We start from the raw sequence: 15,063 nt of genomic DNA, 5'->3' as shown, positions 1-15,063 counted from the left end.
ATCTAAAAGAGAGATTCAGAGGGGGTAATAAAGTAGGGAAGCATCTGGCAACAGTGTTGAAGAGGAAAAGAGGGGTAAACTTCATAGGCAGGATTCAGAATAAAAAGGGGGTACTAAGACATACATCTAGAGAGATAGCTGAAGAATTCCGGAAGTATTATACAAAGCTTTACTCAGTCAGACAATGCGGGAATGGAACCCCGGAAAGAGAGGAAAAGGTGAATGAGTTTCTAAAAGTGGCAGGACTACCAAGTCTTTCAGAAAGCGATACAGGGGAATTGGATAGACCAATCACTGAAGAAGAGATCTTGACGGCCTTAAAATCATCTCCCCCTGGAAAGAGCCCAGGGCCGGATGGCTTTACAACCTATTTTTTTAAAAAATTTAAAGAGCCCCTGGTCCCAAAGCTCTGTCAGATTTGGAACGGGTTGGGGGGCCAGGGGGAGCTATGCGAGGGGGCTTTGACAGCTTCAGTGACATTAATCTTAAAGGAAGGAAAAGATAGCTTGTTGTGTTCGAGCTACAGGCCGATAGCGCTGCTGAACGCAGATATTAAATTATTTGCCAAAGTATTAGCCAGGAGATTAAAGGATAAAATGGGAAATTCACGAAGTACATACTGGGATATGTTATAGGCTTTGCGTGGTTTTTGTACTTTACAAAGGATAAATAAAGAATTATAATAATGAAAAGGCTACGCTACTATGATGTGACAATGAGATGGGATAAAAATGACTATAATGGTGATTTAAACCTCTCAAATGAACTCGCTGACGTAGCAAAAAAAAAAAAAGGAAAAAAAAAAATAAGGAAGGGGGTTTAAGTGCCCAATGGGCAAGTGGTTAAGGGGCCACCAGAATTGGGTCTCCTAGCAACCCTTTCCCTGTACAAAGTGTGTTGGTAGGCAACAGTAAATAGTCAGCAGCACTGTTTTGCTTGGAAAAAAATCAATGTATGAATGTGAAGCAGGACAGAGAGGTTAGGGTAGGTCCTCCAAGCATGGCTGACACTAGTGGTTGGGATTGTTGTCAGCAAAAACAAAGTTGGGAGCATGCTCAATTTCAGGCAGATTAACATGTCTTTTCTGTGCTTGCAGCATTTATAAAGCGATATGCAAATAAAGTATGCATGCATTGCAGGGATGTACTAAATATTTGTGTGTGTGTATATATATATATATATATATATATATATATATATATATTTTATTTTTTTTGCATAACACAAGTTTGTTTTTCTTTTTTTGCTTTTTTTATACTTAGGTGGCTGCAGCATTGGTCCGCCGGAGCCTCTGCAGTGAGAACCGAGTGATCCAACTCCGGCGATGGCTCAGTTCTCTCAGTTCTCTGTGGCTCGCTGAGAGGTTGAGAAGAGTATCAGTCCAAGCACCCGGCGGATCCAGACTTTATTGTCGTGATGACGCGGTGCCTGGACTGATTTCTGTGACATCAGCAGAGAGCGGACTTCAGCCCGTTCTCTGCTGAAAACGGGTCACAGGACAAAACTAATTGCACTCCTGTTATCCATAGGAGAAGCCCAGCCAAATAAGCTTTGTCTGGACTTCTCCTTTAAAGTGGAACTTGAATCCTCCTGTCCTTTACAGCAGTGGTCTCCAACTTTTTTGGCACTGAGGACCAGCGTTGTGGAATAAAAGCATGCCAAGGACCGGGTGGGATTTATGCGGCTTTTTGCGGGCAATTTGTAGGGGAAATGGCTGGTGTTAGCGCTTCAGTCATCACAGCACCATGGCTGATATGGTGTCAGGATGATTCAAGCACATTATTTCTGTCATTACATTGTAATATAGAATGAAATACTTCAACTCGCCATAATGCAGAATCTGCCACCAGATGCAGAGTGTCACTTGCCACCTTGCCTGCCACCAGATTTGGTTTTACACTTTCCACGTCACCTGCTACCAGATGTGGATTGTTGCTTGCCACATCACCTGACATTGTATGTGGTTTGCTTCCTGCCACCAGATGTGGTTTGCCACCTGCTATCAGATGTGGTTTGTCACACCTGCAACCAAATGAGGTTTGTCACCTGCCGTGGTGGCAGCACATGCCAGTGAGGGAGAACAGCGGTGATGCGGGGCTGGTGAGAGATGAGCTCAACTCTCTGCTGTCCTGCCTCACCTCCAGCAGTGTAGCGGCCCCGCTGTGTGGACGGATGAGCGGTGATCCGAGCGGGCGAAGAGAGATGATCTCATATCTCTCTGCTCCCCCGCCCCACTGCGAGGGCAGAAGAGCGGTGATCCGGGCGGGCGGTGAGATATGATCTCATCTGTCTGCTCCCCCGCCTCACCACAGTGTAGCAGCCCCACTGTGTGGGTTGAAGAGCGGTGTCCTGGGCGGACAGTAAGAGATGTCATCTCTCCGCTTTCCCACCGTCGCACGTCAGACAGTGCAGCCTTCATGGCCAAGCTGCAAACAAGCCACGGCCCGGCAGTGGGCCGTGGCCTGGGGGTTGGGGAACCCTGCTTAACAGTCAAGGAAGCTGCTATCTTGGTCTCTGTTTGATCTGCAGGTGCATTTAATAGTTTGACACTTTGTTTGAGTTCACAAGCAGATGTGAGTTATCATTCACGGCATGCCTTGTTTTGGGAAACCGTTAAAGTGAAACTAAACCCATCTATTTTTTTTTTTTTTAAAAAGCGCATTTTTCCCTCAGTTTAGGCCGATATGTATTCTTCTAAATATTTTTGGTAATAAAAATCGCAATAAGCATATATTGATTGGTTTGCACAAATGTTATAGCGTCTACAAAATAGGGGATAGATTTATGGCATTTTTATTATTTTTTTTTTTTTTACTAGTAATGGCGGCGATCTGCAATTTTTATTTTTATTGGGACTGCGACATTATGGCGGACACATCAGACACTTGACACATTTTTGAAACCATTGACAATTATACAGGGATCAGTGCTATAAAAATGCACTGATTACTGTGTTAATGTCACTGGCAGGGAAGGGGTTAACACTAGGGGGCGATCAAGGGGTTAACTTGTTCCCTGACTGTGTGTTCTAAATGTGGGGGGAGGGGACTGACTATAGGAGATGACAGATCGTGGTTTCTATCTATTAGGAACTCACGATCTGCCTCTCTTCAGCTTACAGAACAGGGATTTGTGTGTTTACACACACACATCCCTATTCTGCCTCTCGTTCCCACGATCGCGTGCGGCCAGCGGTCATCACGACCATCGGCACGCGCTCCTGCTATTCCGCTTAAAGGAGCCGTCGTTTCGCCCACCTGTGCTATTCTGCCTCAGTAAAACTGCGGTGGCTGGTCGGGAAGTGGTTAAAAAAAGTTACATTCCCGCCATGCCGGGTATGCTAACTGTAACATTTGCTAGTGCTTTCAACCAAACTGTCAAACCATCATATGGCTGGGGTCATAAGTGAACACCTGTGCAGCACCATGCTTCCACCTTCCGCCCTCCTTTCTGTGTAAGATCGAAACTAAATCCTTCTATACTTTACAACCAAGGAAGCTGCCATCTTAGCTACTGTTTGGCCTGCAGTTGCCATGGTACTGCCCATGTGATTAGTTATGACACAAACCATTTAATTGCTTTACAGTTCGGTTGAGAGAACAAGCAGCTGTGACAGCAATCCTCTTCAGCATGCCGTAAATGTAACTGTTTTGGGAAACCGTTAAATTAATGGGTTTAGTTCGACTTTAGAGCAGAAATAAACCCTCCTATCCTTTTCGGTTAAGGAAGCTGGCATCTTAGCCTTTGTTATGTAACTGCCATAATGCTGCACGTGTGATTAATTATAACAGCAGCTATTTGATGGTTTGACAGTTTGGTTGAGAGCACAAGCAAATGTGACAGCAGGCTGGGCAGAAGGCTGGGAATGTACAGTAACTTTATTGAAACTGTTAAATTAATGGGTTTAATTTCGCTTTAAATTCAGATATTTACTTGCTGTGTAGAAAATTCTGCTCTGGAACCTTAGCCCCGGTTCACACAGGGGCGGCACGACTTGCGCGACCTGCACACGACTTCCACGGCAACTTGCAAAACGACTTCTGTATAGAAGTCTATGCAAGTCGCCCCAAGTCGCCCCCAAAGTAGTACAGGAACCTTTTTCTAAGTCGGAGCGACTTGCGTCGCTCCTATTAGAACGGTTCCATTGTGCAGAACGGGAGGCGACTTGTCAAGCGGCTAGGTCGCCTGACAGGTCGCCCCTGTGTGAACCGGCACTTACAGTAGTCAGCCTTGTCACTAAATGCCTAGGTCACGTGATCTCTGATGAAAGGATTATATACCAAACGCTTTTACATTTGGTCTTGTCACCAGACATTATGGGATCTAGAGCAACATTTCCCTAGGTTAATGAACCATATTTGAAAAGAAGATACTGTGGTGGGTAGAATGCTGCATTTAGCAGTAATTTTTTTTTTACTTTAGGTCTACGTGTGGATGGCCAAGTTGAAATTTGTCTGAGCATGTTAACATGTTCTTTATCTCACTGTAATAGCAATTTTCTTTATGGATTTTCAGGAATTCATAAGTTCCGGATCAGCAAATGCCGAGACCAGTAAAGTCACTGGAAGCTTGGAAACAAAGTACAAATGGGCAGAATATGGTTTGACATTCATCGAGAAGTGGAACACAGATAACACGCTTGGCACAGAGATCACAGTAGAAGATCAAGTAAGCTCGAGTATAGCAGTTTTGCCAGATGTCTAAACTACATTCACATTGCCAATTATCAGTGACTGATGTAAATGCAACTGGCTTATTTCTTTTTGTTCAGCTTGCAAAAGGACTGAAGTTGACCTTTGACTCCTCATTTTCTCCTAACACTGGGTAAGACATGACTGTTTTTCTATGTCTGTACAATAACTTTGCTGACAAAGTTTGGTTGGCTTTGTTCTTCCCTCATAGCATACTCTGATACAATACAGTGTGAATGTTGGTTTCATATTTCATCCACTGTAATTGTATGTTTTTCCCTAACTTACCTTGCACAATAGCCTCCTGTATATAACCAGAAGAGGTTGTAAAAGGTCCAAAGTTCCTGAACCATTTACCTTAAAGCTTAAGTGTAGGCAAACTGTTAAATGTACAGTTAAAATGCATGTGTGCCAAAAAAATTACCTGCCAAAAAATGTGTAATTCTGTTAAGCCAGTTTTTTTTTTTCATTTAGACACTGCTGCCAGATACTAGATACAGATGTCGCTCTATTTTTTTTCAACTGTAGTCTAAGCAGTGCAGCTTGGTCAAAACTGTATCTCAATACACCTCTCTGTGATCTCTCCTTCAATCAGTAAGCACAGTTTGCTAGATTCACACCACTATGCACAGCACTGTCCCAACCCTCTTTGAGACAGTATGATAATTTGAAGGTTAGTGTGGTACTGTTTATTTTAAGTATTTATAGATGATTTGCACAGAGCAGTCCAGATCCTCCTCTTCTCGGGTCCATGGCTAGAGCTCCTGGCCCCTCCCTCCAGTTAAGTGCCCCCGCAGCAAGCAGCTTGCTCTGGGGGCACCCGAGCGAAGCCGTAGACACAGAGCCTTGGTTCCGCTCAACCCATCCCCCCCCCTCCTCATTGGTTAGCTGACTGTGACAGCAGCTGGAGCCAATGGTGCCCTTGCGGTGTTTCAATCAATCAGGAGGGAGAGTCTTAGATGGCCAAGGCACTCATGGACATCGCTGGATCGAGATGAGGCTCAGGTAAGTATTAGGGGGGTCTGAGGGGGGCTGCTGCGCACAGAAGGTTTCTTATCTTAATGCATAGAATGCATTAAGGTAAAAAACCTTTTGCTTTTACAACCACTTTAACCACTTCTGGACCGCCCGCCATCATTATACATCGCCTGTTTGACATTGAATACTGTTGTTATGGCAGGAGATAGCTGCCATAACCCCAGTATTTTTTTAAACAGCGGGCGGTCCGCTTTCAGATAAAAGTGGTCTCTGCAGCGGATTCGCCACAAAATCACTTTTATTGGTGGCAGGAGAGGTGACCCCACCCCTTCCGCTGCTCCCCGGTGGTCTCCTTCGCTTATCGGAGCCGTCGGTATCGGGTCCTTTCCCTTGCGAGGCATGGAGTCAAGTGAGGGAATAATGGCCCCCACTCGACTCCATACCATTGGCTGACAGAAGCGACGCCAAATGTCACTTCCGCCCAATGGTCTTGAAGGGGAATTTTTTTTTTTTATTGAAAGAAAAAACTTTTTTTTTTTTTTTTTTTTTTTTCATTTAAGTGTAAATGTGAGATCTGAGGACTTTTTGGCCCCAGATCTCACATTAAAGAGGTCCTGTCATGCCTTTTTTCTATTACAAGGGATGATGTTTACATTCTTTGTACTAGAAATAACTGTGACCCAAATAATTTTTTTAAATGGATGGTGTAATAATAAAATACGTAAGTCGCACCCACATATGAAAACGGTGTTCAGACCACACATGTGAGGAATCGTCATGATCGTTAGAGCGAGAGCAAGAATTCTTGCACTAGACCTCCTCTGTAACTCAAAACTGGTAACCTGTAGAGATTTTGAAACGTCGCCGATGGAGATTTTTAAGTGCCAAAGTTTGTCACGATTCCACGAGCGGGTGCAATTTTGAAGCATGGCATGTTGGGTATCAATTTACTGACGTAACTTTATCTTTCACAATATAGAAAAAAAATTGGGCTAACTTTACTGGTGTCTTATTTTTTAAATTAAAAAAGTGTATTTTTTCCCAAAAAGTTGCCCTTGCAAGACCGCTGCGCAAATACGGTGTGACGTAAAGTATTCCAATGACCGCCATTTTATTCTCTAGGGCATCTGAATATATATATATATATATATATATATATATATATATATATATATATATGTGTGTGTATATTCCATCAGTCTCCTCACGCATCACTAACTTACTAACCGACATATCTGTATGGATGTCACACCACTTCCTCAAACTCAACTTGTCCAAAACCGAGCTTATAATATTTCCTCCCCCACGTTCCTCTTCCCCCGACTTCTCTGTCAAGAGCAATGGCAAAACCATCCACCCGTCCCCACATGTCAGGGTACTAGGAGTTATCCTGGATTCTGAACTCTCCTTTCAGCCCCACATCCAATCACTTTCCAAAGCTTGCCGCCTCAACCTCCGCAACATCTCTAAACTACGTCCCTTTCTAACCAATGAAACCACAAAGCTCCTGATTCACTCCCTGGTTATCTCTCGCCTTGACTACTGCAACTCACTCCTCATTGGCTTACCTTTAAACAGACTATCCCCCCTTCAGTCCATCATGAATGCTGCTGCCAGGCTCATCCACCTTACAAACCGCTCAGTGTCTGCTACCCCTCTCTGCCAATCCCTCCATTGGCTACCACTCGCCCAACTAATTAAATTCAAAATACTAACAATAAGTTACAAAGCCATCCACAACTCTGCCCCCAGCTACATCACTAACCTAGTCTCAAAATACCAACCTAATCGCCATCTCCGTTCCTCCCAAGACCTCCTGCTCTCTAGCTCCCTCATCACCTCCTCCCATATCCACCTCCAGGACTTCTCCCGAGCCTCGCCCATCCTCTGGAATTCCCTACCCCAATCTGTCAGACTGTCTCCAACTTTATCCACTTTTAGGCGATCCCTGAAAACTTTCCTCTTCAGAGAAGCCTATCCTGCCTCCATCTAACAACTGCACTATTTTCTCCATTAGCTCATCCCCCACAGCTATTACCCTTTTGTATCACTTGACCCTCCCTCCTAGATTGTAAGCTCTAACGAGCAGGGCCCTCTGATTCCTCCTGTATTGAATTGTATTGTACTTGTACTGTCTGCCCTAATGTTGTAAAGCGCTGCGTAAACTGTCGGCGCTATATAAATCCTGTATAATAATAATAATAATAATATATATATATATATATATATATATATATATATATATATATATATATATATATATATATATATATATATATATATATATATATATATTATGCTTGGGGGTTCTAAGTAATTTTCTAGCAAAAAAAAAATGATTTTAACTTGTAAACAAATAATCTCAAAAAAGAGGCTCGGTCCTTGAAGCGGGATTCTGGCCAGCTACATTTTTTTTAAGTCAGCAGCTACAAACACTGTGGCTGCTGACTTTAAATAAGTAGACTTACCTGTCCTGGGTGCCCGCGATGTCGGCCGACCCGTCCCTCGGCTCTCGGGTCCCGGCACCGCCATCCTAAGTAAGGAAAACAGGCAGTGGAGCCTTGCGGCTTCACTGCCAGTTTCCTACTGCGCACGCGCGAGCGGCGCTTTGTAAATGGGATGCGATGTGTTGTGGGACACACACAGTTCCCGTAACACACCGCGCCCCATTCCCCAGAAGACTGAAGATCACTGTGGTGTAGGAAGAGGGAGATTAGGAAGACTGCCTAGCAACAGCCATTTCACGTAAGTAAAAAAAAATTTTTTTTTTCCTCCCCTTTTTTTAGGTTTTTTTTTTTTTTTGTGCAATTTTTTTTTTTTCAGGGTGGACCTCCACTTTAAGTGGTTAATTTGAGCAACAGAGAAGTTTATATGCCTGGTCTGCTCAGCTGCAACATATTGCCTTTTTAGACCTCTTTCACACTTGTGCGACTTGTCCTGCAACTTGGGACTGCAAAGGTGCATGACAAGTCGTACCAAAGAGATTTCCAATGAGTACTATTCATATCTGTCTGACTTCAAAGTAGTCCCTGTAATACTTTGGTCTTACTTTGATGCGAGTTACACAGGCAATCCCTGAAATCGCATCAAAATTGCGCAACTTTGAGGTCGCGGTCGTGTGAAAGGGGCCTTAGGCTGAGGAGCATTGCATCGGAGCTTAGGGGAGCGCTGCCTGCCAAGTAGAGCAGGGATAAAGTACATAAAACTGCTTGCCTCGTCCTCTAGCCCTAAATGAGCATGTAATCCTTTCAGTTCGGCAATTTTTACTTTCCCTAGATTAGGCTTGGTCCACCCGCTTCAGCAGTTCAGTCACAATTTTTCAAAGAAGAAACAGATTCAGTTTTTCATCAGCTTTTCGTCAACTTTTTATCAGTTTTACATAATTTTTTTATCAATTGTTATATCCACTAGCTAGAATACTTAGCCACTTGCCTACTGGGCACTTTAACTCCCTTTCTGCTCAGGCCAATTTTCAGCTTTCAGTACTGTTGCACTATGAATGTCATGCAACCCTGTACCCAAACAAAATGTGTATAATTTTTTTGAGACAGATAGAGCTTTGGTGGCATGCAATCACTACTGGGTTTTTTGTTTGCTAAACAAATGGAAAAAAAAAACAAAAATATGTTTTTTTTTTCAATTTTTCCTTAGTTTTAATTTTGTAAACAAGTAATTTTTTCTCCGGGGGGGCGTGGCTTGATTGCGGAGCGAGCAGTTGAAGAACACAGCTCCAGCTCCAGACTACCATCCTGCCGTTATCCTGAGTCTGTTCTCCTCATGAAAGGTACCATTCCCTTCCCCACGGCTGTGGGCATCCACGGGGATCATCATGATGGTCAAATACAGGCCGTCCACGCCTTTATCCACGGCGGAACAGCTTGCAAGATTCAGGTGGCAAGATGGCTCTGAGACCGCAGACAGGCACACTGCAGCCTTCCTCCTCCACCGCTCAGGGCTCTGCTACATGGGTGAGTGACACAGTCCCTGCTATTTTCACCACCCAAACTTGCCCTTTGTCACCGTAAGACCTCTCACTGAGAGCTGCCAGGTCTCTGACCCCCCCTCAAGCTGAACCCACACTAGCTACTATCATGCTGGCTATACAGAATGCAAGGCCTCACTCACTGCCGCAATCCGCTACAATCTGCATGGATTTCTCACTTCTGAAACAAGCTGTTCAAAATCTGCGTGATAGAACAGGGGTAGCCGAGGAACGTATTAGCTCCCTGGAAGATACCATACACCCCTTATCTGACACAATGCGTGATACTACAAGTGAGATGGCGACCATCCGCACTAAACTTGATGACCTAGAAAACCGCTCACACAGGAATAACCTTCGCTTTGTGGGGTTTCCTGAACGATCGGAGGGATCCCGCCCTGAAAAGCTCCTACACTCCTGGTTACTGGACATTTTTGGCACTAATACATCATCCTTCTCACCATCCACGCCCTCCACCTGCATGGGCCCCTCCACGCTCTATTATTGCAAGAATTCTTAACTTCCAAGACAAGATTGCCAAACTTCGCCTTGCCAGGGAAAAAGGGCCGCTCAAATACAATGGCAACGTACTCTCAGTATATCCTGACTTCACAGACGAAGTCCAACGCCAGCGCATCTCCTTTGCGGCCGTGAAAGCCTGCTTGCATACTGAAGGTTTACAATACGCTATGCTCTTCCCTGCCAAGCTGTGGGTTATCCATGATGGCAAAGCATTATTTCTTTATCGTACATCATAAAACACACAGCCTCAAGTATTTACTTAGTGGGTTATAGCTACCTTCAGGTGTTGACACTGGCACACCCAACACAGGAAGTTGACTCCCCTATATAACCCCTCCTCCTTCCAGGAGTACCTCAGTTTTTTTGCCAGTGTCTAAAGGTTTTGGCACGAGTGAAGATGTGCTCTGCGGAGCTCCAGAAGGGATCCATACTGGATTTAAAAAACTTCCACAACCGGATCCATCCCGCCACTGCGGCTCCAGGATGGTACCCGGGCCTCGCATAGAAGAACGAGGTTTTGCCTGTAATGCTCCTTTTTGAGGGCTGGACCCTAGGAACCAGGACTCTTTTTGGTCTTGCTACATTACCTAAAGTTGTCCTGAGGGGTGCTATACAAGGTCCAAAAGAGTTGAACCCCTATTAAAGGGCCCCAGTCTTTGAAGGTTTAACCACGCTGCCTGCCATGATGGGTGAAGTTTGGATCTGTCTGTTTACAGCAGTATCCTGCAGCGAGGAAAAGGTAAGAGGAAAGCATAGGAACTGCAAAGTCCACCTATGACTTTTCTTTCTTTTTTTTTTTTTTTTAAATTGTTTATTTATATTCAGAACCCGGTCCCAATGGACCAACAAGTTACATAAAACCACATTTATCACAAATCGATACAGAGTGATATAGAAGAAACAAACATACATTGCGCATTGCGGTTTCACAGCTCCATTAATCCTTCCACCAAAACTTTATATTACAAGTTAGAGACCGCTGCTATTAAGAATATGCACTCTTTGTTACTCAGTTGGTTGTATAGAGTATTACTGTCCACTGGTTCGGTTCTCTTTTCTTTAATATAGAAACTAAGAGAAAATATATAGGAAAGAATAAGAAAATAGCAAGAAAAAGAAAGAGTAAGAGGGGAGGAAGGGGGAGAGAGATGTGGTAGAGATATAAGGATTGGAGGTAGAAGGGATTAAAAGGGGGTTAAACCCCCCCCCCCCCCCCACGGGCACGGAGTCTCTCGCGTTCTAAGTTTTTCTGGGGTTGACATTTCAGCTGGGGAGTATCAGTAGTATGTTGTGAGTTTTGCGGTCATAGGGCCTCATCAGTCCTTCTCAGTGCTTGGCCCTCAGACGAGTATATAAACATGGTTCACAATTGCCAAGTTTCAGAGAACGTTTCTTCTCTATGTTGTGCCGTCAGAATAAGGTCTTCCATTTTTCTTATTTCCTCCACTTTCCCTAACCACATGTCAATAGTCGGCGGGGTGGGGGATTTCCAACAGAGCGGGATGCAGGCTTTAGCTGCGTCAAATAGGTGTTGTATCACCGATTTTCTTATAAATTTTATCGGGAGTGTCTGTGGCGTGCAATAAAAAGAATGCAGGGTCATCGGTTATTGTCCTGTCAGTAAAAAGTTGAACTGTTTATCGCACCACTTTCCAAAAGTGTGCTAATTTGGAGCAAGTCCAAAAGATGTGCAAGAGAGTTCCTTTTTCCCTCAGACACCTCCAGCAGTTATCCGATGTTGCAGGAAAAAATTTATGTAATATTGCTGGGGTTTTGTACCATCGGGAAAGTATTTTGTAGTTTTGTTTCTTGGATCTTGGCGCAAATCGAAGACTTGTGCGTGAATCCAAGAATACGTTGCCTCTTTGTGGTGTCAAACCTACAGTCTAGTTCTATTTCCCATTTCAACAGTCCCGGGGGTACAAAGTCCGTCGGAGGGGTATTTATGAGATTATAGGCCACTGATAACGTGTGTGGTAGAGCACCCTCCTCAGTGAGGAGTGACTCCAGAGTTGTGGGGATTAGATTGTTCTCCTTGGGTGGGGGTGGGATAGTGTTGAGGAAATGCCGCAGTTGGAGTGTTCGCATAAAGTCTAATCGGAATAGGCCATTAGGGTCAGAGAGTTCTCTATGTGTTCTCCAGCGTCCTCCAATGCTATAGTGGGATGCTAAATGTAGCCCTGCCTCGCCTAGTTTCCGGAAGATTCCGTCTTCCAATCCCGGTTTGAACAAAGGGTTGCCTATTACAGGGTATAGAGGTGAATTTTGGGATGTGAGGGTCTTCTGGGGAATTAGTTGTGAGCATATTCGTGCCGTATTGCCGATTAGTGGGTGTCGTTTAAGGTCTACTGGTATGCCCTGATAGCACCATGGAATGCCCCCCAGTGGAATATTGGCGTGGGATTGTTCTATGTGGATCCATATCTTGGTCTCTTGGTGACGGCACCAGTCTATGAGCCTTCCCAAGTGTACCGCATGATAATATGCACGGATGTTCGGTAGTGCAAGACCTCCTGATTTTTTGGGGAGTACAAGTAATTTGTTAGAGAGCCTGGGTCTCTTCTTTGCCCATACAAAATCTGTAAAGGCTGATTGTACCTGTTTAAAAAAGATGGAGGGGATATGTATGGGAAGTGCCTGCATGAGATATAAAATTTTTGGCAATATGGACATTTTCAAAATATTGCATCGGCCTAGCCAAGAATGTAGACCATTTTGCCAATTGGACAGTAATGTTTTGATTTTTGCTAGCAATGGGGGGAAGTTAAGTTCATATAATTTGGAAAATGTTGCAGGGATATATGTACCTAAATATTTTAGGGCTTTATTCGTCCATTTTAGCTTGAAACTAGACTGGAGATTTGCAAGTTGTGCAGGTGGAATCCCTATCCCCATCGCTTCCGATTTCGCTAGGTTGATTTTCAGGTTGGAGAGGGTGCCGTAAATGGTAAATTCTTTCAATAGATTCGGGAGTGAGATTACCGGATTTGATAGTGAAAACATCAAGTCGTCCGCGTAAGCGGAGACTTTATGTTGAGCTTGATTAATATACACTCCGGTTATGTCCGGGTTCAGTCTGACGAGACACAGGAAGGGTTCTAATGAGAGCGCAAAGAGTAGGGGTGAGAGTGGACAACCCTGGCGCGTACCGTTCGTTATTGTGAAGGCATTTGATGTTACCCCATTAACCCTAAGGCTAGGTTTCCACTAGTGCGTCCCCAAAGTCGCGCGATTTTGCCGCGATTTTTTACCGCGATTTTACCGCGACTTTTTACCGCGATTTGAAGCAATGCCTGTATCTATGGACCTCAAGTCGCATCAAAGTGGGACCAAAGTAGTGCAGGGACTACTTTGAAGTCGCTGCGACTTGAAGTCGCACAGATATGAACGGTACTCATTGGAAATCATGGGAAACAATTTGTCATGCGACTTTTCAGTCCCAAGTCGCATGAAAAGTCGCACTAGTGGAAACAGAGCCTTACTCTTGCTGACGGTTCAGTATAAATCGCTGAGATCCAGTTTAGCATATTGCTTCCTAGGCCTATATGTCTAAGTGTGGCAAACATGAACGACCAGTTAACCCGGTCAAATGCCTTCTCGGCATCTGTGCTAAGGAAGACCGTCGGTGTGTTTAGTTGTGGTGGCTTTATAGAGTAAATTCAGGACTTTGGTAGTGTTGTCCCTCGCTTCCCTAGATGGGACAAAACCTACTTGGTCAAGGTGTATCAGACTAGGTACCTGTTGTATTCTAGTGGCTAGTATTTTAGTAAATAGTTTTAGGTCTGTGTTCAAGAGGGATATTGGACGGTAACTCCCGCATTGCGTCGGGTCTTTATCTTCTTTAGGTATCACTGCTATCACTGCTATTTGGGCTTGTAGTGTATCGTGGTGGAGCTTCCTACCTTTACCTAAGTCATTGAAAAGTTTAAGTAAGTGCTGTCCTAGTGACGGGAGTAGGGTTTTATAATATTGAATGGTCAATCCGTCCGGACCTGGAGATTTTCCTTTTTTATGTATTTCTGATAGCGTTATAGGTTCGTCAAAAAGGTCCCTCGTCGTGGTCGGTAGTGTTGGCATTTGGGAGTTTGTTATATAGTCTGTTATGTGCTCGGTGGGAGGTGTTGTCGTTTGTAGGTTGTATAATGTCTTGTAGTAAGACATAAATTCATGTGTAATCTGCTGGGGTAAAGTCTTCTTCTGTCCCGTAGGATTATAGACGTGTGGTATATATGACGCCGTTCTTTGCGCTTTTAGCGATTGTGCAAGTAATCTACCACACTTATTGCCCGACTCGTATATCCTCCTACGGGAAATTTGGAGTGCCGCCTTAGCTTTATAGTGTAAGATGTCTGTTATCTGTGCGCGTATCGTGTCTAGTTCACTTCCCCGCATTCTGGTCGGTGTCTGTGGTCTTTTTCCAAGTTCTGTAGCTTAGCTAGTAGTGTTGTTAATTGTGTCGTCCTTTGTCTCTTCAACCGTGCGCCATGCTTTATAAGCACCCCGCGGATCACCGCCTTGTGTGCTTCTCAAATCAAACCCCCGTCTCCTTCGGTTGAAGTGTTAGTGTCAAAGTAGTGTGTTATTTCTTTAGTCACATCTGCGACTACGTCTGGGTCTTGTAATAGACTTTCATTAAGTCTCCATGGGTTCCTTTGTCCCTTGAAATAGTCAGCTAGTGCATATTGCATTGAGACTGGCGCGTGGTCAGACCAGGTGATAGACCCAATTGCCGAACCCTTGACAGCATGCAATTGATTTTGAGGGATTAGAAAAAGATCAATGCGTAAATACACTTGATGGGGACGAGAGAAGAAGGTATAATCCTTCTCGCCCGGATGGGAGAGGCGCCAAACGTCTACGAGTTGTGTTGCATGGAGTGCAGAATGTATC

At 44.3% G+C, this 15,063-nt stretch overlaps 1 protein-coding gene across 4 annotated transcripts in view; it reads left to right on the top strand.

Moving 5' to 3' along the window:
• Positions 1-15,063, top strand: part of VDAC1 (voltage dependent anion channel 1) — a 584,928-nt gene that overhangs the window by 244,854 nt on the left and 325,011 nt on the right. For all 4 annotated transcript variants that reach the window (XR_012242902.1, XM_073620778.1, XM_073620777.1 and 1 more), the window contains exons 4-5: positions 4,516-4,668; positions 4,772-4,824. Coding sequence is in view for 3 of the 4 variants with exons in the window: in XM_073620778.1 (XP_073476879.1) it covers positions 4,516-4,668; positions 4,772-4,824 (206 nt within the window). In the remaining variant the exon portion in view is untranslated. The remainder of the gene's footprint in view (positions 1-4,515; positions 4,669-4,771; positions 4,825-15,063) is intronic.

This window comes from Aquarana catesbeiana, linkage group LG03 (assembly GCF_042186555.1).
Source record: "Aquarana catesbeiana isolate 2022-GZ linkage group LG03, ASM4218655v1, whole genome shotgun sequence".
In the NCBI taxonomy this organism is placed as follows: Eukaryota; Metazoa; Chordata; class Amphibia; order Anura; family Ranidae; genus Aquarana; species Aquarana catesbeiana.
This window is presented reverse-complemented; position numbering and strand designations above follow the sequence as displayed.